This window comes from Ambystoma mexicanum, chromosome 2q (genome assembly GCF_040938575.1).
Source record: "Ambystoma mexicanum isolate Mex_15411 chromosome 2q, UKY_AmexF1_1, whole genome shotgun sequence".
In the NCBI taxonomy this organism is placed as follows: domain Eukaryota; kingdom Metazoa; phylum Chordata; class Amphibia; order Caudata; family Ambystomatidae; genus Ambystoma; species Ambystoma mexicanum.
Genome location: NC_090924.1, coordinates 1,260,338,808 through 1,260,364,376, shown reverse-complemented (window position 1 = coordinate 1,260,364,376; position 25,569 = coordinate 1,260,338,808). Strand labels below are relative to the sequence as shown.

General features: G+C 48.3%; 1 protein-coding gene across 2 annotated transcripts in view; it reads left to right on the top strand.

Moving 5' to 3' along the window:
- HDAC8 (histone deacetylase 8) overlaps nucleotides 1-25,569 on the top strand; it is a 1,597,648-nt gene that overhangs the window by 1,248,775 nt on the left and 323,304 nt on the right. For both annotated transcript variants that reach the window (XM_069648647.1, XM_069648648.1), the window contains one exon: nucleotides 21,736-21,841. In XM_069648647.1, coding sequence (XP_069504748.1) covers nucleotides 21,736-21,841 — 106 coding nt within the window. The remainder of the gene's footprint in view (nucleotides 1-21,735; nucleotides 21,842-25,569) is intronic.

The following is a 25,569-nucleotide window of genomic DNA, read 5'->3' as shown; positions in this document are numbered from 1 at the left end:
TTCCTTACACTACCAACTATAGGATGCGCCACCACCTTTCCGTCTCTCCAGCTTCACTACGCTGGTTCCCATCCCACTCGCAAGATACTTCTCGGGCGTCCCGCGCTTCTCTCTTCCGATTTGGAGACGTGCCTCGCTGCAGTCTCCCGAAACCCAAGTCCAGTCTTACAGGCCTCATTGCGGCACATTCAGTCGCCTGGGTCTCCCTCTGGTCATAAAACAGCTCTCAGCATTCCAGGATTGCACGGCCATCGCCAGAGGATGACAAAGAACACAGTCCTCCTTTGCTGTTAATTTTAAATAGTGGGGACAGCCTCAGCATAACCTCAGTCCAACTGACATCAGCTTATCGAGCCTTCGTCCGATTGTAGCATTCTCAAGCTCTCTTCGTCCCTGTACCTATGACATCAGGATGGTATGATATTTCACAATAACACATAGTTTCCGATGCAAGCTTGTGTGGAAGAATCGGGCATTAACATCAGCCGGCGGGGTTGGGATTTAAAGGTGCCGTGCCTCCCAATCACGTCCTTATACCCAGGATAGAGGAGTCCCTCCCCATGAGTTCCTCCTGCATGCTACCACCCCAAGGGGGACTATTGGTTAGGGGCCTCACCTCCCTAGCCTCATTGAAAGGGGTGCTCCCCTGGGGAGAAGTGACGCTATCTGAAGGATCGTCACAATCCTCACAGCACTTCCTCATCCTGATGTTTTGTATCCCATTCTGTGGATGTCCTTCCACCCTTCACCCTGACTGATCACATGAGGGAAATCCTGGGATTTACGAGCCATTGCTGGATTTATGTAATGAAAATACCCAGTGCCAATAAAGTCCTTCAGATGGACTCATCTCCAGACTGATGGTTTTAAGAATTGTGCAGTGCAAGAAAAGTGGACTACAGCAGGAGGAGCACAACAAGCAAATGTACCATTTGTCTTCTTAACAAAGGGCTTCAATGAGGTCTGACTGGATGGGAAGTGATACACAAGGTGCATAGATTTTAGGAAATAAATAGTATAATCCGGGACTACTGCCTGGGTAGAAAGCAATTGCCTATCTAAAAGGGTGTGAATACCTTGCAAGAGGCCAGTGGTGGTAAGGGGCTTTCTGCAAGAGGTTAACGTCTCATCAGAACAGCACATATTTAAGTAAATTAGCATGTTTATTTTAATTTGTGTATCCGGTATTTTTGGGGGGAATTCTTGATAGTAAAGAAAGTGTTGCTGCAGGGAACAAACTTTTTTAAAAAGGCATTGTTTGTCAAGTGGTTTGATCCCTGGGTTGATTATCTAAACTTGTTCAGTGTCATTGCCATTACACAGGCTGTGGCACATCCCTCACCTACCAAGCAGTAAGGCTAATTGCTGCTCTTAATTGTACAGAAGGTTAACTCTACTTTTTCAAATATTGTTTTGTATTTTACTGTTGTCAGGATTGCAGAGGCATAGTCTGATAGTCTGATAAACAAAAGCAGCATTAGTTGGTTTTCAGGGGGTTCAGGCAAAAGAAAAAAAGAATTGCCATTGCAAAGAAAAGCTTTGGGCAAGGGGAGTTTCTAACCCAGCTCCCTTGATAAGATTTCAGAGCACTTAACAACAAATGCTGTGATTGTGAAGCCCTTAGAAGAATACATAAGCTTTAACATGGCAAGGCATGTCCTGAAATGCCACAGTGGGCAGAGCAGTTTCCCCCTTGCACCTCACTGTGGAGAGAGGTGCAGTTTCTCTTTAGGCCTATCGGAGATAGGCGAGGGGGGAATAAATTCCCTAGAAGCCACTTTCCGATCCAAAGGGTATTATAGGTGGGCAAAGTGCACCATGTTATGGCTGTATTTAATCATTCTGCCTTTGATGCACCGAGGAGAGACACTCTTTGTCTGATCACACAGTGTTGTTTCCTATGAAACTGATACGCCATTTCTCAAAGGTGGCGTGAACGGTCTAGTTGTTCTTCCGGACATCTTTACTGTGTAATGTCAATCAAGATGGCAGGCTTCTTATCTTCACCAGGAGCCGGAATTAATTGCATCGCAACGCTTTCTGCTGGAGCCAGGTGTATGTGTTTTCCTTGTTTTCTCTACTTTGAATCATCTCTGCTTTGATCCTGCTTCCTTCAACCATTTCCCTGAGGCTTCCTTTTTGTAGTCTCTGCCCCCGGACGCATTGTGGAGAGGCCAGTCTTGTGAGACCTTCCAGTTGAAGTTTCTGTTAATGATCTGCTCCTGGGACCCAAGCTGGCTCCACCTCCTCCTCTTCTTCGCTTCCTCAATTCTGTTGTTGGTGTTCTACTCAAGGTCCCCTGCCCCCTTTTTCTGGAACTGAGAAAGTGTTGGGGACGGACCCCCAGGTATGCCAGAGGGACACTGGAAGTCTGCAGACTTGAAGAGCCCAACACCCTCCCCCAGGATACATGGAGGACTCAGTCAATGGCAAACAAAACCAACAGGGATCAGCACAGGAACAGAGAATATCCATGCACATCTTGCTCTTCCTCGGCTCGCAGGCTGGTTTTACTTCCAAATGGCATGAGCACTACGTCACAACTTGGGCCCCTCTCCAGAAAACATATTGGGCCAAGTGATTGGGTATTGAGTATTCTACTACCTATATAAGACATTGTAGATGTTATTCTACTGGCCCTCGCATGTCAGGTGGCTGGCTTGTTCCATCCCCAAGTCACTAACTATAACATTGTTGCAGTATGGTGAACTTAACATTGGTTCTTCCTCGTTGCTACCCACCCCTAGGGTACAAAACTGTGATTGGCTAGAGCTGAATTCCCCAGGCCTGGGATCTGCAAAGATTCTCAGCTCGCTGTGTACCTCTTCAAGGTAATGAGAATTATTGTGTCTGCATTGTAACTTGTGTGTACCATCTTTGCTTATGAGAGTGCTCTCCTGATCGGCGCAATACGTGTTACATATTGTTGCACATATTGTTGCATACTTGTTGCAGTCTGTGTCTGGCAGCCTGGGACCAACTCTGCTTTCCCACAGTCGATCACTGTCCATTGTCTGGATCGGCCGTGTCACGTATTCTGAGACCACAAATTTGAGCTGTGCAGCTCTGAATTATGAGGATGTATTAGTATTTTCTGCAGCTGCTCCCTTTGTCATCTGGGGATTAGAATGTGATCTGTTCCTCTTGACCTTGGCTACGGGTCCTGTCTCGCACATCTTGCTCTCAGCTCAGCTTGTCTCTTGCTCAGGTACCGGAGGTCTGCTGTAATTGTCCTAAACCTCATAATGCGGTTTCTACAGTGTCCATTCTATGCTACATTTCCATATGTTAGTCCCTCTTGGCTCTGTCGGGTTCCAAAGGTGCTACTGCAGTTCATAGGGTTATTCGCATGTAAGCATCTGCAAGCGTTGCTCAGGATCTCTTGTCTCTTGCGGTTTCTGCATTGCTGCGTTTGGCTAATGGCAAAAATAATAAAAGCAATGACAGTATGTACATGTCTGTCCTCTAACTATAGAACTGTACGCTCATGTTCTTCATGTATTTGAGTGCGTGCTTGTGTCCTGGAGTGTGGATGGCGCGTGTGCTTCATGTCTAACGTTATGTCGTCAGAAACATGGCTTCTTGGTGTTTAGTCCAGGCGGTCCATACAGGTGTCTTTAATCATAGCCTGTGGCTGTTCATCCAGGCATGGATAGTTCTGTATGTCCCTTGATCGGTATGGATGGCTTAGGGGATACCTCTCGACGTACTGGTCAATCATGGGTCCATTGGGAATCCGTCCAAAATGGAATGGGTGATTGCAGTGTTTTCTGGCCTTCTTCATTGTCATGAATTTAGTAGGGTGGGGTTGTGTGGCTAACTTCCCCATCACTCTTCAGAAGCTACCTGGTCTCCCTGTAATCATTGGGGTAACCATCTGGCTTCATTCAGGTACAGACCTTCTCTTTGAATTGCGAAGGAACAGAAGATCTGTGGTAGGTCCTGCTACTGTTCATTCTCATGACTCTCCTACACTCTACACTTTTCCTCAAGGAGTGCTTTGATGGCCAGACTCAGTGGACCGCTTACAGGGAGAGGCAGTCAAGGCAATGTTGACTATCCACAAATGGTGCAGATTTGCCTATGAAACTGTAAAAAACCACTGTGGACCCTATCGAGCATGATTTATGACGAATCCAGGATATTCATCCCTTCTCCCTGGGGGGGGGGTGGGTGGCACCACCTTATAAGGCTATGAAAGTGAGCCCTCCCAGTAAAACCCTCTATATGGGTACTGGTCAACTGGGACCGCACAGGAAGTGATGCCCTTCTCGGAGACAAGGAGTCCCATTCTGATAAGGAACTCTCAGTCCGAAATAAATGGCGTCTACGTATATGAAGACTGTTACTTCTGTTTTGAATGTTCTTGTTTTAGAAAACACCAAACGGTGACAGTTCCTCTGTGACATCGCTTTGCTTTCACTGAATAGTGACATTTCCGCAAACTCTTTGACTTCAACACCCAGCTTTCCCCCTTCCATCCTGTTAGCTTCATCCACTGCCTCAATTACATGGTCAACGATGGGCAATGTTCCAGTTTCCCCTGTGACGTATGTAAGAAGTAGGTGGATTGTACAACCATAGGGAACTCCTACAGAGGCGGGAGAACTGCTACGCAGAAGTGAGCATCCGCAGTAGTGACATCCTGGAGGAGCAGAGCCACGTTGGGCCGTAGGGCCAGTGGAAGCAATGAGAAGGAAGGCAACTCTAACTAAAGGCCTGCAGGCTGGCATTCTGTCTGACCAAGTAGCTCAGGTCACAATGGAAGCAGAGACCGAGAGGTCTTCGTCCAGACTGGTGGCGCAACTAGAAAGGAACTGTGGTGGCCTGAAAGGTTGACAAAGGACACTGAGACCAAACCAATGCGAACTCTGCGCAAGTCAGAACGTAGATACCAAGCCGAGCAGCAACGGGGAAGGTCAGCGAGGTTACATGAGCCTGAGAATCTCGAAAGACATTGAGTAAAGACTACAAAAGCGAAGGATACGGGAGCCTGAGAAACCCAACTGAGAATATACCATTGCAAGGTACGAACATTGTAAATAATGATTTGGAAGTATATCAAGGTTACGGGAGCCTGAGACACTGGATGTGGGGAAAACACTATGAGAGAGGGATGGAAAGTAATATAAGAATTGTGAATAAAGGCTAAAGAAGCTATTAAGGTCATGTTAGCCTGAGAAACCTGAGAGTAAGAAAGCCCCATGAAAGAGGGACTGAGGGAAATACTAACACTGTATAACACCTGAGAAAAGCTATCTAGGCTATGGGAACCTGAGAAACCCAAAAGTACAAATATCATATGCATAGATGAAAGAAAGATATGAACATTTTGAACCAAGGCAAAGAAATGGTAAAATGTTGAGCAACCAGGGCAGACCACAGCCCTACACAAATGGTGTAAAGGAAAACCAACCGTATGAAAGTTACAGGACTTTGGGGTATGCCAACACCTTGAAGCAAGAAAAGGCAAAAGCTTTCGTTTTGACCTTGTTTTCAAATCATCTTGGAGGAGTGGGATCGTTTTGCATTAAGAAACAGTTGCTTTTGAGATCTTTACATTGAGTGAGAAACCAGGAAAGATAACCTGCTGGAAACGAGAAGCCCTTAAAGACTATGAACTATTTACGTATTTACGTATGACCTGGGCCAGGCGGAAGCCGTGTTGAGGCAGCTGTATAAAGCCTCTCCATTTTCCTTTTAGTTAGGTTTTTTTCTAAAGTGGTAGGGCTAGTGAGTTGGATAGGATTCAGACTTTATTTTGCACTTTAACATCCGTCCTTCGTTTTGTTTGTCTAGGTAGGGAACTTCCCTCATAGGGCAAGTCAGACATTTAACCTTTATTATTTTGAATAAAACCCTTGAACTATGAATCGCACTCATCAGAGTCCTTCTTCTGGTTCGCCATAGATTGCACTCTTACCTTTTGCCAAATTAATATTTATCGTGGACCCAGTTCTTCCTGCACAAAAGCTTCTCGGATCATCGGTCTGATAAAAAAAAGATAGTACTACATACACACAGAAAACTATGTTTTATGCAGTAGAAAGTAACGCCCTCTCATCTTCCACTGACCAGTTGTTGTGTCTTGGCCCAAACCACAGTGATCCCTTACTTTTGGATCTATGGTTCAATCTCATACTAGTTTCTGCTTCATCCACCATGTCTAAAACAAAGGGAAATGTAGCCTCATCACCAAAGACAAATTGTGCACTCCCTTTATAGAGCTAATACTTTTGGGTTATTTTACCTGCATGGCCTGGTTATGGAGATTGTAAAGTGGCTTGTACAGTGCTTCAACATTCCCAGTCCTGCCCTATGTTGGTTATCTTCATTTCCTGAAGATTGTCAATCTTTGTCATGATGCCTACCCCCGGAGCACCAGGCCAACCCCAGCACCCGCGGGAGCAGGCATCATGCCCCCGGGTAAAAGCCCAGCGGCCCCTTATAGGGGCTCTTTGGACTCTGTCCTGGCGCCTTTGGCGCCAGGCTCATGTTGGACATCAGTCCTGGCGCCATAGGCGCCAAGCCCATAAAGGAAAGTGTTTGGTGCACTTACCTGATGCAGACCATGCTGCATACTCACCTGATGCAGACCATGCTGCATGAAGACCCAAGCCAAATGAGGCTTAGGAGGGACTATTTTACTGAAGGGACTATTTAGTTACTTGGTTGGGGCTGTGGAAGAATACTTACCTAGGACTTCTTCCAAGGCTATTTAAGCCACGCCCGGACAGCCACACGTGCTTCGTGTTGTTCTGCATCCCAGCAGCTTAACGCTCACCGTGTCTGCTCCTGCACCTGGACTCCAGCCACGCCCCCCTCGAAACTGGAACACCTGTAAGGAAAGAAGAGAAGAGAAAGGTGAAAACCAAGAACTTATTCAAACTTCTTACCTGCATCCGGAATCTTCACGCCAGCATTCTTGAAGAAAGACTTCCATTTAAAAGCATCGTGTTGCTCGCTGCAGCGCCGCGCTTCACTCACCTGTCCTCGAGACATCTCCCGGCTCCATCGCGGCTGTCAGCACCGGTCGCCACATCTCTGCACCTAGGGGAGAGAAGAAGAGACAAAAGGTGAGCAGAGGGAACACAGGAGGAAAGCCGAATTTTCAGCCATAATACTTACCGGCTTTTCTTGGTGAACCATTCCACATTTCGGGTCGGCGCCGCTTCGTTGGCAGGTACCGCACCCCGGCCCCTATGGGGAAAGGACAAAAGACATTACTGGGGAATTATAAAGACATTTAGAGGGGTCGCCCTCATCACTAACTCACCTGATTTTACCATCGGCAATTTAACCCCTCAATGCATCGCCTTTGTTCTGCACCTGAAATAAAGGACAGATCACAGGTTAGGAAGACAACATAAAAAGAGGCTCACACTTGAACTTTTGAATCTTCATACTTACGGCGTATCGCTCAGAAAAGTCAAGTGGATTTTGCCAGCGCCATTCTGAAAACCAGTGAAGTAACTGGACGAACGCGCGCCCCTGCACCAGAAGCAGGATGGAGAGTTCATCCTTCCAAACCATAAGATGAGCTTAAACCGGGGGTTTTGGAGGAAGTCAGAGAAGAACGAAGGGAGAAAGGGGGGAGCAAGCACACTATTCTGCAGACAGTTAATCCCCTTTCTCATCTGCAGAAGGATATTCCTACGGGCCAGACCAGCAAGATTTGGGGGTCCTGTTCAATCGGTGGTCCGAGTTCTGCGCATCACGCTTGAAGACGCCACAGCAACCCAGATTAGACCAGCGCCTCCGTGGGAGCCAGGTGAGCGTTACAGAACGCGAAGCCTTCCTACAAATTCCCACCCAGGCGCTATGGAAACTTCTGAGACTGACCAGTTGGCCCAACTACTGGGGGAATTACGGGCCGAAGTACACGCCGCTCGTCAAGAGACTAATGCTCTCAGGAGGGAAGTGATTGTAACAAAGGAAAGAGCTGATGACCTGGCTAGACAGCTTTTGCAAGGTCAAGCTGGACAAACTCCTTTACCCGGTTCCGGGGGGAACCCCGCTCCTGTGCTTTCCAGTAACCCGTGCAGATTAATCTACCTGGAAACATGCCGCTGGCCCCACCCGAACGCTTTGCTGGGGACCCCAAACGATTCGCCGTATTCATGAATCAGTGTCGTTTGCATTTCCTATGCAGACCTGGGGCCTTGCCTAATGACCAGACCAAGGTAGCCTTTGTATTGTCATATCTCAGCGGCAGTGCTGCCGATTGGTCAGTTTCACTGGTAACTCAAGATGACCCGATTCTTCGTGATTTTCAAGGATTTCAAGCAAGCATGGGAAGGTTATTTGCTCGTCACTCCCAGGGGCAGGCTCTGGATGACGAACATTGTGGAAACTGGGTGGCCAGAGGATAAAAGAATCACGTTATTTTATCGAGGTCTACGTGGAGAACTTAAAGATGTCCTGGCCCAAGTTGTAAATCCGCCCCAAGAATGCTCAGAATATATAGACGTAGTGGTCCAATTGGATCACAGACTGCAAAACAGAAAAGCAGATCGTAGGGGTCCGCTTGCCGAGCTTGAAAACTAACTCTCAGACCTCGCATTTCATTGTGCCAATGGTCCTCGTAGATCCGGAACAGCCTAAGCGGTTGCATGCAATAAAGGCATACATCGATAATGGGGCTATAGGAAACTATGTGGATCGGGAATTGGTCTCCAGGATTAACCTCCCTCTGCGTCCTAAAACCAGCAAAGATGTCATCACCACAGTTGATGGAACCGAAATTGCCTCTGGACCGGTAACACATTCCACAGCTGAGGTGACACTTGTAGGTCCGGACGGCCATCGGGAGGCAGTTGTGTTTGATGTAATCAAGGCTCCACAGTTTCAGGTTATTCTCGGAATCCCTTGGTTAGAGACACATAATCCTCAAATTGATTGGCGAGCGAAGAGAAGAACCTTCCCGGATTGTGCACAAACCTGCTACCCAGAAAATCTGAAGATCAGTCTAGCATCAGTAACCTCTGTCTCCATGCAACTACCTCCAGAATACCAAGACTTTCAGGACGTCGTCCAAAAGGAACAGGCCAACACGTTACCTCCTCACAACCCCCTTGTAGCAGGATTTATGCCCTTACTGAACCGGAGAATCTGCATTTAAGACAATATTTAGATCAATACCTAGCCAATGGTTTCATTCGCCCGTCAAAGTCTCCGGCATCCTCGGCTTTGTTCTTCGTGCCAAAAAAAGAAGGCGACCTAAGAAATTGTATCGATTACCGCGCATTGAACCAGATAACTGTTAAAAATCGTTACCCTCTGCCTTTGATCCCTGACCTCCTTGACCAGGTGAAGGAAGCTTGCGTATACACCAAGTTAGATCTCCGGGGGGCTTATCTGGTACGAGTGAAAGAAGGCGACGAATGGAAAACGGCCTTACGTACACAATATGGACTATTCGAATACCAGGTGATGCCTTTTGGGTTGTGCAACGCGCCTGCTGCCTTCCAGTTCTTCATGAACGATGTCCTTCGGGAACTCATCGGTGTCTGTGTTGTCGTGTATATCGATGACATTCTGGTGTACTCCTCTTCGGAATCATATCACAGAAAACATGTCAGGGCCGTCCTAGAGAAATTGCGCCAGCACAAACTGTTTGCAAAGCTGGAAAAATGCGTTTTCCATACCACCGAGGTTGAGTTTCTTGGATTCATCCTGACACCTAAAGGGGTCCGAATGGACTCACGGAAAGTGGATGCCATCCTCAAATGGCCATCACCTAGTTTGGTGAAAGGTGTCCAAAGCATGCTTGATTTTGCCAATTTTTATCGCAGGTTTATCCTGGAATTTTCACGTGTGGTGCAACCCATCACTGCACTCTTGCGGAAAAATAAACGTTTTGAATGGACCGAGGAAGATGAACAGGCCTTTCAGGAATTGAAAGCTAAATTTACGTCCGCACCTATTTTGAAACACCTGCGTCCCGATCTCCCATATATAGTCGAAACCGACGCGTCCAGCTTAGCCATGGGAGCTGTCCTGTCTCAGAGAGACCCCGAAACCAACCAACTGCACCCCGTAGCATTTTGGTTCAGAAAGTTCTCGCCGCCGGAGATAAATTATGCAATCACCGATAAGGAATTATTAGCCATTAAGTCCGCCTTTAAGGCTTGGCGGCATTATCTTCTTGGAGCCAGGCATACCATCACCGTGATCACTGATCACCGAAATTTACAATATTTAAAAACTGCCAAGGCTCAGTCTTCACGACAGCTCCGATGGGCTTTGTTCTTTGCTGAGTTCGATTTTGTAATCACTTACCGTCCCGGCTGTAAGAATGGCAAAGCGGACGCGCTATCTCGAATTGGAATGGGAGAAATGGACACAAACTCAGAACCTGTGCCGATAATTCCCAAACAAAGAATTTTGGGGATAACCACTTTACAAACCCTTGAAGACATTCAAGCACGGGTAAAACTATTCCTGGACTCTTCAGCATTGCAGGATTGGATCAAAAGGGGGTCTTACTTTTCAGTCAACGATGGCTTACCTTACTTCCAAGGACGCTCATTTTTGCCAGAAAAGGAATTGCAAGAACTGGTTATTTCCCGTCATCATGATACTCTGATGGAAGGACATCCTGGCATTGCCAAAACAGAGGAAAAAATTAAACGACAATTCTGGTGCCCTTCCTGGCGAAAGGATATTAAATCTTTCGTGATGTCCTGTGGAGTTTGCGCCCAAAACAAAGGTCAAAAAACAAAACCCGCCGGTCTTCTTCAACCCTAAGACATTCCACCAGCACCTTGGCACACCTTGTCACTAGATTTTATCACGGACCTGCCCTCTTGTAATGGATACAATACTATTCTGGTTGTGGTGGATTTATTTTCCAAGATGGCCCATTTTATTCCGTTGAAAGGATTACCTTCAGCTTTTGTTCTTGCCAAGGAATTCCTCGAAAATATCATCCGTTTGCATGGATTCCCGTTCATACTAGTCTCCGATCGGGGAAGCCAGTTTATTTCTCATTTTTGGAAAAAGTGTTGTCAACTGGCACAAATCGACGTAAGACTCTCAACCAGCCACCACCCACAGACCGATGGTCAGACGGAGAGAACGAACCAGACCCTTGAACAATATCTACGATGTATGTTACACCAATCGGAGGGTAATTGGAAGGATATTTTATGGGTGGCTGAATATGCATACAATAACTCGATACACTCTGGAACTGGTCAGAGCCCCTTTTATACCCTATATGGACATCACCCTCGTACTTCAGACTTGGACTCACCTTTGAGCCTTGAAATGCCCGCAGTGGACCATTTGCATTCTAAGATTACTCAAGCCTTCAGGATGCAACTGCACACTTACAACATGCGAAAGGGAAATACTAAAAGAATGCAGATCTGCATCGAAGAGAGGCGCCTCCATACCAAATAGGGGATCAAGTATGGTTGGCTACCAAACACTTATCGCTCAAGGGACATCGGACTTTTAATCCAAGGTATTAAGGCCCTTACTCGATCAAAGCTATAATTAACCCAGTGGCAGTCAAGCTAGATCTATCAGCTAACATGCGGATTCACCCCGTTTTTCATGTGTCACTTTTGAAACCACTGCAACCACGAACCAGATTAATAAAGCCACCAGAAACAATCCAGATAGATGGGGAGCCTGAATTCGAGGTGAAGAACATTTTGGATTCTAAGATCTCAAAATCAAAACTTTTCTATCTAATTGATTGGAAGGGGTACGAGCCTCAGGAAAGGTCTTGGGAACCCAGCGACCACGTACATGTACCTCGGCTAGTAAAAAGGTTCCATCGGAATTTCCCAAACAAACCGAAACCTCCAGAAGGAACGACCTTGGGAGGGGCCTTGGGGGGGGGGGGGGAGTGCTGTCATGATGCCTACCCCCGGAGCACCAGGCCAGGCCCAGCACCCCCGGGAGCAGGCATCATGCCCCCGGGTAAAAGCCCAGCGGCCCCTTATAGGGGCTCTTTGGACTCTGTCCTGGCGCCTTTGGCGCCAGGCTCATGTTGGACATAAGTCCTGGCGCCATAGGCGCCAGGCTCATAAAGGAAAGTGTTTGGTGCACTTAACTGATGCAGACCATGCTGCATACTCACCTGATGCAGACCATGCTGCATGAAGACCCAAGCCAAATGAGGCTTAGGAGGGACTATTTTACTGAAGGGACTATTTTGTTACTTGGGTGGGGCTGTGGAAGAATACTTACCTAGGACTTCTTCCAAGGCTATTTAAGCCACGCCCAGACAGCCACACGTGCTTCGCGTTGTTCTGCATCCCAGCAGCTGAACGCTCACCGTGTCTGCTCCTGCACCTGGACTCCAGCCACGCCCGCCTCAAACCTGGAACACCTGTAAGGAAAGAAGAGAAGAGAAAGGTGAAAACCAAGAACTTATTCAAACTTCTTACCTGCATCCGGAATCTTCACGCCAGCTTTCTTGAAGAAAGACTTCCATTTGAAAGCATTGTGTTGCTCGCTGCAGCGCCGCGCTTCACTCACCTGTCCTCGAGACATCTCCCGGCTCCATCGCGGCTGTCAGCACCGGTCGCCACATCTCTGCACCTAGGGGAGAGAAGAAGAGACAAAATGTGAGCAGAGGGAACACACGAGGAAAGCCGAATTTTCAGCCATAATACTTACCGGCTTTTCTTGGTGAACCATTCCACATTTCGGGTCGGCGCCGCTTCGTTGGCAGGTACCGCACCCCGGCCCCTATGGGGAAAGGACAAAAGACATTACTGGGGAATTATAAAGACATTTAGAGGGGTCGCCCTCATCACTAACTCACCTGATTTTACCATCGGCAATTTAACCCCTCAACGCATCGCCTTCGTTCTGCACCTGAAATAAAGGACAAATCGCAGGTTAGGAAGACAACATAAAAAGAGGCTCACACTTGAACTTTTGAATCTTCATACTTACGGCGTATCGCTCAGAAAAGTCAAGTGGATTTTGCCAGCGCCATTCTGAAAACCAGTGAAGTAACTGGACGAACGCGCGCCCTGCACCAGAAGCAGGATGGAGAGTTCATCCTTCCAAACCATAAGGTGAGCTTAAACCGGGGGTTTTGGAGGAAGTCAGAGAAGAACGAAGGGGGAAAGGGGGGAGCAAGCACACTATTCTGCAGACAGTTAATCTCCTTTCTCATCTGCAGGAGGATATTCCTACGGGCCAGACAAGCAAGATTTGGGGGTCCTGTTCAATCGGTGGTCCGAGTTCTGCGCATCACGCTTGAAGAGGCCACAGCAACCCAGACTAGACCAGCGCCTCCGTGGGAGCCAGGTGAGCGTTACAATCTTCTTCTCAAGGTACTTTAGTGGTTACTGTTACAGGCTCTATCCCTTCCATTTGATCTAATCTATCATGGACTCCCAGTAGGATGATGACTTGTTCTCCCTTTTTTATGCCAGTGTATGGTTGCTCTTTGCAATTCTCAATGGGCATTGATTTAGAGGAAGTCAATGAACATGGATGCTGCTTGGTGAGGGCATGGACGTGCAGCCAAGGGTGGAGGTTGTGTGTGAGTAGAAACACAGTCATCCGTTGTACATTTTTGTATACCTGTAATTGATTTGTTACATTTAATACAAGCTTGTTGGGCTTTCTTTAGAGCCCTAGTACAAGGAGCGTATTATCTGTAAAGTGTGTCATATATTAATGTTTGCCTGGGATCAGGGATGTGGCCCTGTATGTTCATGGTAACATTCCCCATATGAATAGCATAAGCAGCTGCATGGCTGTTGCTCCATGGAGAACTTCAGAAGCAGGGCATCCGAGACCAGGCTCATCCTTCACACTCCACTCAGAACCTGGATTTTCTCTCAGCCTTAAGTTGCCATTCTTCCATACATGGTGTTGAAGCACTACACCTCGTTTGTTGCAGGATTGTGGGAGCAACAGAGTTCAGAGTGTGGTAGGGTGCTTTGCATCACAATTTCCGCATTGGTATCTCCAGATGCCTATTCTTATCTCGGTATTGTTTCTGGAGATGCTAGATGTACTAAGTATCCGGATACAGGAATGTGGACTTAGGCCCCAGATATGAATCACCAACTATGAAAGTATAGGCTTCCCAAAGAAATCAGTCCTCACAGAGGTCTTCATTGTCTAGCTCTTTGTCTTTGAATGGAAATGTTTGATCTTACTAGCCACACTTCTGTTCCAATATCCTTAAAGAAGAGAACTATTCTGCCTTAGTAGGGTATGCAGTGTTTACGGTATTTGAACGCAGCTGCCAACAAGGTGTCTTAATGGCACTTGGTTTCTGCCTGTGTCTGCTGTGGAAGCGTGGAGCCTACTGCGTGGAAAGCCAGACCTTCAAAGCGTTGCTATGAATGGGACGTCGGTCGTGAGCTTTTATATTTCTCCAGCATGGGGTTTGGCATGGATTCACATGCTCATGAATATTCCCCGTCGTCAGGCTGGGAATCCTCTGTAAAGAAAAAATCAGTATCAGTTTTGTTTCTGATCTGTCTTTCTTAGTAGTAACCAATCACTGGTCTCTGGGTCATACTGCCCCCAGCCAATGACTGCCCTCTCCCTAAGCCCCGCCCCTGGCAGCCATCCACAGATTTTTACCACACGTTCAAGTGTTGGGAGTCCTCGTGCTACAGCTCTCGAGCTTTTACTGCGTTTTGCGCTTTTTCAAAGAGATTTATCTCATTTTCCGGTTTAATCGAGCCTCAAGCTCCACCGTTTCTACTTCCGATCAACGGGGACCCGTTTCGGATTTATCTACGCCCCTCAAGGGTGAAGTTTTCGTTGAGTTACGCTTCTTGGAGGATTCCAGAAGTTTCTGAGGCCTACCTTGCGGACGAGAAGAACATGGCCCAGGAGAAGGGAAGCTCGACTATCGGCAAACTGTTCAGGATCTTCCCTGGATGCAACCTACAAAATGTGTTCAAGGAGGACCAGCATTCGAAATGCATTTCGAATGCTCGTGGAGAAGGACTGTGCGTTTTGCATGAACATGTCGGATCAGGCTATGAGGGATCGTTGGACCCTTCTCTCCAACTGGCTGGAAGGCAAGAGCCCAGCAGGTGGGAAGAAGTAGTCGTCCGAGCGGTCTTCTAAGTCCTGTGAGGGCGCCCAACAGAAGGCAAAGCACAGCGAGTCCGCGGGCACCGGGAGCGCCGATTGGTCGGGCTCCTCGGCTGCCAGGCAGGGCGCACCTTCACCGACGCCATCAACTGTGAGCCAACGCTCTGTCTCGGGGAAGAGAAAATCTGAAAACCCTGCTAAGCTTCTGGAGAGGCCCCGGTCGATCTCGAAGGATCAGGCCGAAGGGGAGCGAGGCGGTGACCCTCCCCCTAAGGTGAAGGCCTCAAGCGCGCCCAAGGTGGTGAAGGCCTTGATCCCGGCCAAGGCCTCGATTTGAGGGAGTCGCTGCGGCACTGGCAAAGCCTGTGGAGGCTATCCCAGTGGAGACGACCTCGGGGCCCAGGGTGTCCCTGCCTCCGCGGAGGGAATCCTCATTAAGCCCATCGAGAAGACCCCCGTGGAAAAAGAGGGGGGGGCGGTAGCCGTGACGGACACAACCTCCGAGGAGGAACTGACCGAGAATTTGGAAAAGGCCCGGTCCCACAGGAGGGATCCCGACGAGGGGGACGACGAGAGCGAGGGTGGCGACGACGAGGTTCCCGTGGAGGAGGAACAACCGTCGCTCCTGGCACGCCTGTCACAACCCGAGCCACAAGACAACTTGGCGGCCATTTTGACGGCAATCCAAGCCTTATGCACGGAGATAAGGACGAGACTGTCCCTACCCCCGACGGACGATCCAGCTGAACCGGGTCTGTCGGGAAGCCCTCCAAACAAGAGGAGGAGAATTCATCCGTCTCCCCTTCAGCCCCCACGGCCTTCTCAGCCTTTGTCGCCCTCCCCGATCCTGAGGGATGACACAGGAACAGACACGGCCACGACGGGGACGGATGACGACAGCGACGGAACTGACCTCCCGTCTCCGATTCCTCGGGCGTCTCCTCTTGACGAAATTGGCTCCTTCCACGCAATGATTGCCAGGGCATCCAAGCTTTTTCAGCTCTGCCCAGAAGAAAAGAAGAAGGAAGGCTTCCTCTACCAACGGCGCGAGGCCAAGAGGAAGACGGTCCTCGCGGTGCCGTTGCTGGATAACATCTGGGACGAGGGTCTTGCCCTCATGAAGAACCCGTCCACGACGCCCGTCCTGCAGTTCTGGTGTATCGGGAAATCGCTGCCAGATGCATCTTGATGGAAGCATGAGCTAGTCCAGCTTTGGCCAGCGACAGTAAGTATGGTAGCACTTGAGGGGCTGTAATCCGTAGAGGGTTAATCTTCTGTACACGACACCAGACAGAGAACCTCTTCCACTTGTGTCCGTAGCACTTGAGAGTTGAGTACGGCCTGGCCTTTGCAAGAACCTCTCTGCAGTCAGTCGGGATATCGTACCCTCCAAACTCTAGTGCTGCTGGAGCCAGGCCTGCAAGTTCAGCGACTCCGGGTTGTGATGAAGAATGGCGCCTCCTTCTCTGGAGGGAAGATCTGCGTCCGTCGACAGTTTGACTGGTGGGGACGCTGACAAGTCCAGAAGGTCCGGGAACCATATCTGTCTCGGCCACGTCGGTGCAATGAGGATCATCCTGCAACCGGGACCTCTTGAGTTGGTTGATGAGCCTGAGCAGCAACGGCAACTGAGGGAACGCATACAGGAACAGGCCGTCCCAGGGGAACGAGAAAGCATCGCCCATGCTCCTCGGCTGGGAGGACCTGCTGGCGAACCTCTGGCACTTGGAGTTCGTCGCCGTCGCAAACAGGTCGATTTGGGGTTTGCTCCATCGCCGGAAGAGTTGATCCACTTGATCCTGGCGTATTTCCCACTCGTGGCACGAGCGCGCTCGCTGCTGAGTGAGTCGGCGATGGTGTTTTTTTATCCTTGCTAGATGAAAAGGTACCAGAAACACCCCCTGGGCAACAGCCCAGTGCCACAGATCCTGGGCTTCCTCGGACAGGGCTGGGGATCTGGTTCCTCCCTGCTTCCGGATGTAGAACATCGTGGTGGTGTTGTCGGTGAAGATCCTCACCACCTTGCCCTTGAGGGATGGGAGGAATTACTTGAGGGCCCAGAACACTGCTCGGAGTATGTTGATGTGGAGCGGCCTCTCCTCCGGGAGCCACAGGCCTCTCGTGTGAAGATCTCCGGTGTCCGCTCCCCACCCCTCCAGGGAGGCATCCGTCGTCACCATCACCTGGTATGCTGGGGTCTGAAAATCTGTGCCCGCCGCGAGATGCGTGCGTGTGCCCCCCCATCAAATCGCTTGGCGGACTGCTTCGTTGAGCGAGATCTTGTCCTCGAAGCTGCCCGTCGCTTGCATCCAACGGGCGTTGAGGTCTGTGAGCAGCCGGACGGTGTTTGCTGTGTGTTCGATGGCGAGTTCCCTTGTCCCTGCTCGGATGAGCCAGTCGTCCAGGTAGGGGTAGACGTGGATCCCCTGCAGACGCAGCCGCGCCCCCACTGGTGCTAGGCACTTGGTGAACACCCTGGGCGCCGACTTCAATCCGAATGGGAGGGCCTTGAACTGGTAGTGCCTCCCTCGGACTACGAACCTGAAAAACATAAAAACATTCGGTGTCCTTTTAGGATGGGGATGTGAAAGTACGCATCCTCCAAATCCAACGACGTTAGGAAGTCGCCTTCCTCCAGCTGGCCCAGCACGTGCTGGAGGGTGACCATCGGGAACTTCTGTGCCTTGATGTATTTGTTTAGCCGACGCAAGTCCAGGATGGGACGCCAACCTCCTGTCTTCTTTCTGACGAGGAAGTATCTTGAGTATACTCCGGAGCCTCTTTAGGACAAGCTTGATGGCTCCTTTCTTGAGCATCGCCCTTACCTGTAACAGCAGTTAGAGGAATTTGGGGGCACTTCTTTAGAAATTCCAGAGTGTGTCCGTGGGCCAGGGCATCCAGCACCCAACGGTGGGTGGAGATGGACTCCCACACGCTGACGAACTTCATCAGCCGGCCTCCGACTGGGATGCTTCGGTGGGGGCCCAACGCAACGGCCGGTTCAGTCTTACTTGGAAGCAGCCTTGCCACCTTGGCCTCCCTGGCGACGACGGCGAGATCCACCTGACTTGCCTTCCCCTGTTGGCTTCTTGCAACGAGGACGGGGCTGCCTGACGGTAGGTCGAGGGGCCGCCGCCAAATCCTTTGGAGGCACCTTGCTTGCCTCCGGAGTTCCGAAAGGGCGGCCGCCGTTGCTGCAGAACTCCCAAGGCCCGAGCCGTCTCCGTGTCAGTCTTGATGGCCTGCAGTGACTCATCCACTGTCTTTCCGAACAGATTGTTCCCGTCGAAGGGCATGTCCAAAACCTTGGCCTGCACGTCTTGGTGGAAATCTGTCGCCTTGAGCCACCCCCGCTGTCGAAGGCAAACGCTGTTGCCCAACTGGCGGAAACCGGTGTCGGCAATGTCCGTGGACACAGTTATGGCGTGGTCCGACGCCACCTCACCCTCCTGCAGGATCGGGAGGGCCTCTGCCCTCTTGTCGTCCGGGAGGAAGTCCAACAGGGGGGCGATCTTGTACCACAACTCCCTCTCGTAGCGGGCCACAATCGCTAGGGCATTGGCCGCCTTAATCGTCGCAGCTTTCTTCTTGGCCGCTGCCGAGACGACCAAATCAGGGGTCGGTTGTGCCCTAAGGCACAAAGGAGCACCGTCGGGGACCCGGTATTTCTTCTCGTACTGGTCCCTTTTCGCCGGCCGAGAGGACTTTGCACTCGCTGGATGTAGCTAGAGCGCTGAAGTTCTACGTGGACCGAACAAAGAGTTTTCGGAAGACATCACAGCTGTTTGTGAACTTTGGACCTGTAAACCAAGGGAAGGCTCTCTCAAAGGCTTCCATTTCCAGATGGCCCTCCGGCTGCATCATGCACTGTCATCGGTTGGCAAGCCGACCGTTGTCCAGCCGTCCGCGAGCCCATTCGACCAGAGCGATCGCTGCTACCACTGCGTTTTTGTCTGGTGTCCCCCTGCTGGACATCTGCAGGACTGCTACGTGGAGGTCGACGCACACCTTCACGGGAATCTACTGCGTCGACCGGGATTCCAGGGAGGAGTCCAGAGTCGGCCAGGCAGTGGTGCGGAACCTGTTCGCTTAAGGTGAGCCTGGTGAGGAGGTAAGAGATGCTTAATGTTGAGTTTTATGTAATGTTTAATGTTGAGCCTTGCCACCTCCCGTGGTTGTGCATGTGTGTACTGCTATGTATTCTTATATTCATGCACATGTTAATCCATGCCAGACCCCATGCTGGAGAAGGAACAAGTTACTTACCTGTAACTGTTGTTCTCCAGCATGGGTCTGGCATGGATTCACATGCGAGCCCTCCCTCCTTCCCCTTTGCGGCTCTTCACTTGGTCATACTGCCACTTTACGTGCTACCAAATCTGAGGATGGCTGCCAGGGGCGGGGCTTAGGAAGAGGGCAGTCCTTGGCTGGGGGCAGTATGACCCAGAGACCAGTGGTTGGTTACTACTCAGAAAGGCAGATCAGAAATTAAACTGATACTGATTTTTTCTTTACCGAGGATTCCCAGCCTGAAGACGGGGAATATTCATGAGCATGTGTTACAGGTAAGTAACTTGTTCCTTCTCAGATATTCTGGGGGGGGAATTCCATGGCAGGGCTTCCTGGAGGAAGGTTCCACCTCCCATTTGTGGTTGTCTGAAACGCTTGATTTTGGCTAGTCTCATCTATGCTGGATCAAAGTCATTTTGGTGTCTGCCTTGAACGTAGGAAAGCAGAGCCAAGTTGTATAAGGCTCTCTGAAAGTTTCCTTGAATTTGATGGTTCACACTTCTCCTGTGTGGGTGAAGTGTGATGGCGTTGTGCTGTGTTGGTCAAGAAACTGGCTGCTACATTTTGCATTCTTTGGAGTTTACGATGCAAGCTTTTAGTTGCTCCAAGGATGGTAACTGATATAGGGCGCTAGTTAAAAGATTCTCTTTTTTGTGTGGAATGTTACCCAAACAATTCGAGTTATAATCCATGTTCCGAGGATGCAGGTATATGTTACATGGGATGGGTGAAGGAGATCTCTGTGGGATTCCACAGCCGACTCTACATGGGTGGGATGAAAAAGCGTGAATGGTGATTGAGGTGGGCAAGGAGAGTGCAATTGTAAACTGTATTGGAAGCTGCTGAAACATCCAAAAGCATCAGGACGCCGGCCCTATGTTTTTGTAAGATTGTCTAGTGCAGTGAAAACAGCTGATTCAGTTATTCTACCTGGTCAAAAGCCATATTTGAGTCGATCGAGATGGTCAGAGCATTCCAAAACCTTTGTAGGGGATCAATAGCTGCACTTTCCACTTATTCAGAAGAGAAGGGCAAGCATGAATGTCCAGAGTTCATTCACATAATGTTAACTGCAAACACGGAATAGATATTTCTGTGTTGATGAATGTTGTGAATTGCAGAATGTGGAATGCGATGGAATAGAACTGGAATGGGGATGGAAGGGAAAGGACAGAGGGGCAGGCAGTTGATATATGGCAATAAAGAAGTATGGACGTATAATAGGCCTCTGAGTATTACTCAAGATAATCAAGAGTGTATGATGAAAGGATACAATAATGAATACGAGTTGATCATGTGATTTCCTGTATTCATGTAATGTAGTTGTTGGCGAGCTGGGTTTAAAATTGTCTCCTGCATTCACAGTCAGCAGTTTGCTACGTTTTTGTGAGATTTCTAAAGAACAAATCTCGTTTGAAAGCAACACAGAATTGTATATATGGGACACACACTGGGATTACGAGCATGTTATACACGTAGCAGTGTACACTTGATCCCTAGCTTGTCTGAGCGGCAATGCCTTGTTAAGATTGTTTTCCTGATGATTTTCAGTGGTTTGGGGTCTGGATATAAACCACATCTACTCTGTCACAAGTGAGACTGCTAAACAGCTGCGTGATACAAAGATGTTTACGTACCTGCCAATGTGATCTACATGCAATCCACTGCCCTGCAGATGGAAAGCTTGTGTAGCACATTGTCAAATCCCCTGAGCGGTCTGGCTCCCTACAGTGGAACATTAGCATAACCCTGATTGCGTTCAGTGATGGATGGGGGCAGTGGTTGATGCGGGACCAGGGCATCTGTTGCTAATTCACGGTTAACAGTGTCCCTTTATGTATACCATTTCGTGATTTCTGTCATTCATTATGTGTTTGTATTTTATTCATGGAAAATATATAGCTGTTTCGTTGTATTGAAATTTGAACAGCATGATGTATGTTTGTAATGAATAGTCAGCATTTTATAGATCCTCCACCATGTGCCTTCCTCTAATAACCTTTTGATTTGCGGTTTCCTCCTATTCACCCCTCTTTTATATGCAATCCACTCTGTCATTTGTTTTTTCTGCCATTCATCCACTTAGCCTTTAATCTTTTTCTTGGTTTTGTTTTCTTCCCTCTCAACTCATTGTCTTTCCAAAAATCTATTTTCTTTCTAATTATATAACTTGTATCCTTTCCACTTGATTTACTCTCGATTTCTAATCTTACCCTTCTACTTATTCTGGGAAAATATTGTTTCCTTTCTCTGTTTCTATTCTTTGTCCCTGCTCATTTTATGTTCTCGCAAATTTAACCCCTATTTTGTACCTCTTTTTTTTAATTTGATCTCCTATTTTTACCCACTTCTTTCCCTGCTTGCTAACATTCTTTTTAATCTCTGCTTGTTTTGTATCCCTACCTACAGTATTTCACAGATTATGGTCCGGATTACGTACTTGAGATCACACCAAGCTGCCGGCTAGATCGTAATGAAACACAGAAGGTTCAGGAAATACTTGGCTCAATCAAAGGTGAGCATTATGCATTAACAGATCCCTCTGCAATGAAGCGTCACTGGCTCTAGGAGATGATCACATGAATGGGGAAAGCATCATAGTTAGCTCGATGATCCCTCTGCTGTGAGCTCGATTCCATATGAGCATTGCAGGTTGTTGTTTGCTTAGACCCGTCTCCTTCTCATTCATTGTGCTTGGCCATACTCAATGTTGACTCTACGCTGCGGCTCAATGTCAAATCCTTTGTCTAATCATGCAATTGACCTGAGTTTGAATCCAGGAAGCATGCAGCCAGATTCCTCTCAACGAGATGAATTGAGAACCTACTATGGTTGCCATCTCAAGATCAGAGTTTAACATTAACTATGGTGGTAAAACGGACTTACGATCTGGTCCTTTTTCTAGCATGTTTGTATGTCTGACCCATGTTACCATGTGGGAGTACCAGGAAGTGCTTCATAAAAGCTATCAAAAATAAACAGACGGCAGCCAGTAGTTTGCATGAACGATTTTCTTGGGGCTAGTGCGTTCCCCCTTTTAAAATGTGCACCCACCTTTTCTTTTGCGTACCCCACTGGATAAGTGAGTATATTAAAACAACAAGAACAGATACAATTGTCATTGTAACTCATCAACTAACTTCATCTCGAAATCACCTCTGCTTTTGGATGTCATATTCTTTGCATTCACTTGGTTGCCCTTCCAGCTTTCTCGTACTCTGTTTTCTTGAAACGTTCATTTGATTGTCATAAGGCCCACTCCAGTGCACTTATATTTTTATATTTTGTACTTGATTTCATGAAATGTTCTACAACACCCTGTAAAGGAGCCAAGTTTAAAACTATGTGACCAATTCGTTTCTGTGGCTGACCACCATGGAGGCGGCCTCCTTTCAGAAATGTGGAGACTAATTGCCACATAACAGATTTGTATACAACACAACAGCCAGTGCATTTGGCAAGAATGATAATACTGGTAAAAGGCTGCATACCCATTACTGTACCTATTCAGCTATTTCTCCAAACTCTTGGGGGTGTGAATAGTGCCTGTAAGGATGGACTCATTTGGTTGAAAGATCTCAAATTCTCCAGTACTGAATGGCACCTTCACTTCTGTCTTCCCCCTTTGACAGAAGGCAAAGGCACCTCAAAAATCCAGCCTAGTCAGAGCTCGCCTTAGGTATCCCAACGTTGGCTAACTGTAATGTGAAGGTTATCCACTATCTGTCACAAACACATATAGAATTAAAGATGGGTAGCTATCAACTACAGGAATATATTAACCAAGGAGTTGTGAGTGTCGTCTGATAGACAATGAGAGCAAAGCTTTCTTTAGTTGTCTATCGTTGACGGGAATCCCAAAGGGAAATGCACCCCATAGTTGAAAGTTACCCATCTGTCTATAATTTTATGTTGTCTATGACCTCCGTTTGCCCCTTTTCAAATACCTGCGCTGTCCCTTATGGACCAGCATTTCAGGGAGGTGGGGGGGTGGAGGCATTAGGGATTATAAAACGAAATTAATATCAAGGGCGTAGTTCGAGTTTAGCAGTGGAAGAACAAACAATAGTGAAGTTGCAACAATCCAATTACTGTCATTTTAACTCCTATTTCATGTACCGCCAAATTCCGAGTTTGGGGGCAGAGTGGTGGAAATATCTCCTGTGTTCGCTGGATCTTTTTCCTCCATAAAATAGAGGGTAAGATATGGGTGGAATTGCTGCCAGCAGTAAAACCTCCAAATCCCCATTGGAGTCCGGTGGACTCCAGGAATATGGGTCAACACTGCCATTCTGCCACTGGTAGTCAAGCAGCATTACTGTGATTGTGTGTGCTGGAAACGGTAAACAACTTTGGTGGGATTTCCTAGGATATACCATCAGAATTGTTCCAAGCCCCAAATTCCCTCGATATTCCCCCCACACCGCACTATAAAGGATAATCCCTGCTGTGATATTTTAACAGTTAATGATGACTTCCATAATCCTCTTCTAGGACATCACAACAGGAGTTTAGAGCCTTTGAAAATGGAAATAGTTACCATGACTTCCTACGGTCACTATGATTCGTATTGTTGTGTGGCTTCCTATGAACTGGGGGACGATTAATGCAAGAGACGAAGAACCCCTCCATTTTCTGGTTCTGGCATCCAGTACTCCTTTGGCTGAGACTTGTGCAATGCAATCTGCCACTTTTCGATCAGTCCTTGTTGCCAGACTTGAGAACTGTTCTTCTGGGACTGAGCTCACATGGTGGTATAATGTTCCAGTTAATGATCATGGTACATATCATTGGAGAAAGCGACCTATACGTTTGTTTTTTTATCTTCCTGATATTTTAGCTATGATCCCAGAGTATGAAGTTCGAGCTTTGCCCCTAGAGTTTCTGCATTCAGACCATATGTGGCTGACTTACTCCAGTTGAACTCCCATTCCTGGTTAGCATTGAATAATTTGTACCAGTCACTTACTTCTGACTTCAATAATTCCTTTCCCTTTTCGCCATTCCTTATACTGTGGCATACTGCATGCATGTGAGCGAGGTGCTGCTGTGAGAATGATGATTGGAATGTAGAATGAGTCTAGCTGGAGGTTCTCTGGGTGACAGTTGCTGGGGACTTCAGCTTGGGACTGCGAGCTGGAAAGATGCATTCGCCCTGTGTTCCTATCTTGGCCTACAACTGTAACTGAAGAATAGAGTGCTTAGCTTCATTTGTACTTACCGTCTCCTGCCTGGTTCCGGAGTTGTGTCCCCAGGCGGAATACTACATTTTGGCGACGAGTGAGGTTAAAAAGCGGACCCTTGCTGAAATGCAGAGCCATGATGAAAGGAGGGCTGTGTGGTGAGGAAGAGGTGCCTTGAAGGGGCCAGGAGAGTCATTGCGGCACCATTGAGGGAGAGACGGCTCCAGTGGACTTTTGTAGCTGCATGAAGGGAGCATCAGAAGGAGGAGGATGCTCCATGGACTAAACAGGAGGAACATGGAGCTCAGCAGGAGATAGTGGTGCGGCGCCAGAAGTGGTGGAAGAGAGGTGCCACGGGCAGAAAAAAGAAGATGCAGCTGTTCTGGAGATGCTGCTGTCCTAATGGTCTCAATGCTTGACAGTTGATGGTACCAACTGCTGTTGTGATGGCTGTAAAGGTTGAGGAAGCAATGCTGGAGTATACCAGGACAGCGTGGATCACAGAGTGAAGGGAGTGCCGTGCAAGGGCAGCGCAGGAAAATGCACTGCTCCCTTTGAAGGGGAACCAGTAATCATCAGATGGAGAGGTCCAGCTGGCAATGTGTGGAGTAATGGCAGAGGCGTTCTGGCGAACGGGGAGCTCTGCCTGCTCTGACTGTCCTTTTGAAAATGACTGAGAGGAATTCGACCATCCGCACGGTGGGTGTGCGCTCGCCTATGCTTTTTTGAAATGTTAAATGAAATTGAATAACGGTAGATCAACCTCTGTAAAATGGGTGGGGCTAATCTGCACACATTTTCCTATGCTCACCACACGACATGCACATATACCCGTGTACTCTGGGTGGACACCGCCTACAGGCACAGACCCCCCACCTGTCATATTTAATTGGAGTATGACAACCAGGATTACACCATTTCATCTCAGAAGGGGGAAGGCCAAAACCTCCCCCTGCCATGGCCAGCCTAATTAGCTAACAAAGGCTCTATGGATCTGCCATGTCCTTTTGTTTACCTATGTTGCTGGTGGCAGCTTCGAAGATTGATCCCTGAAACCGAG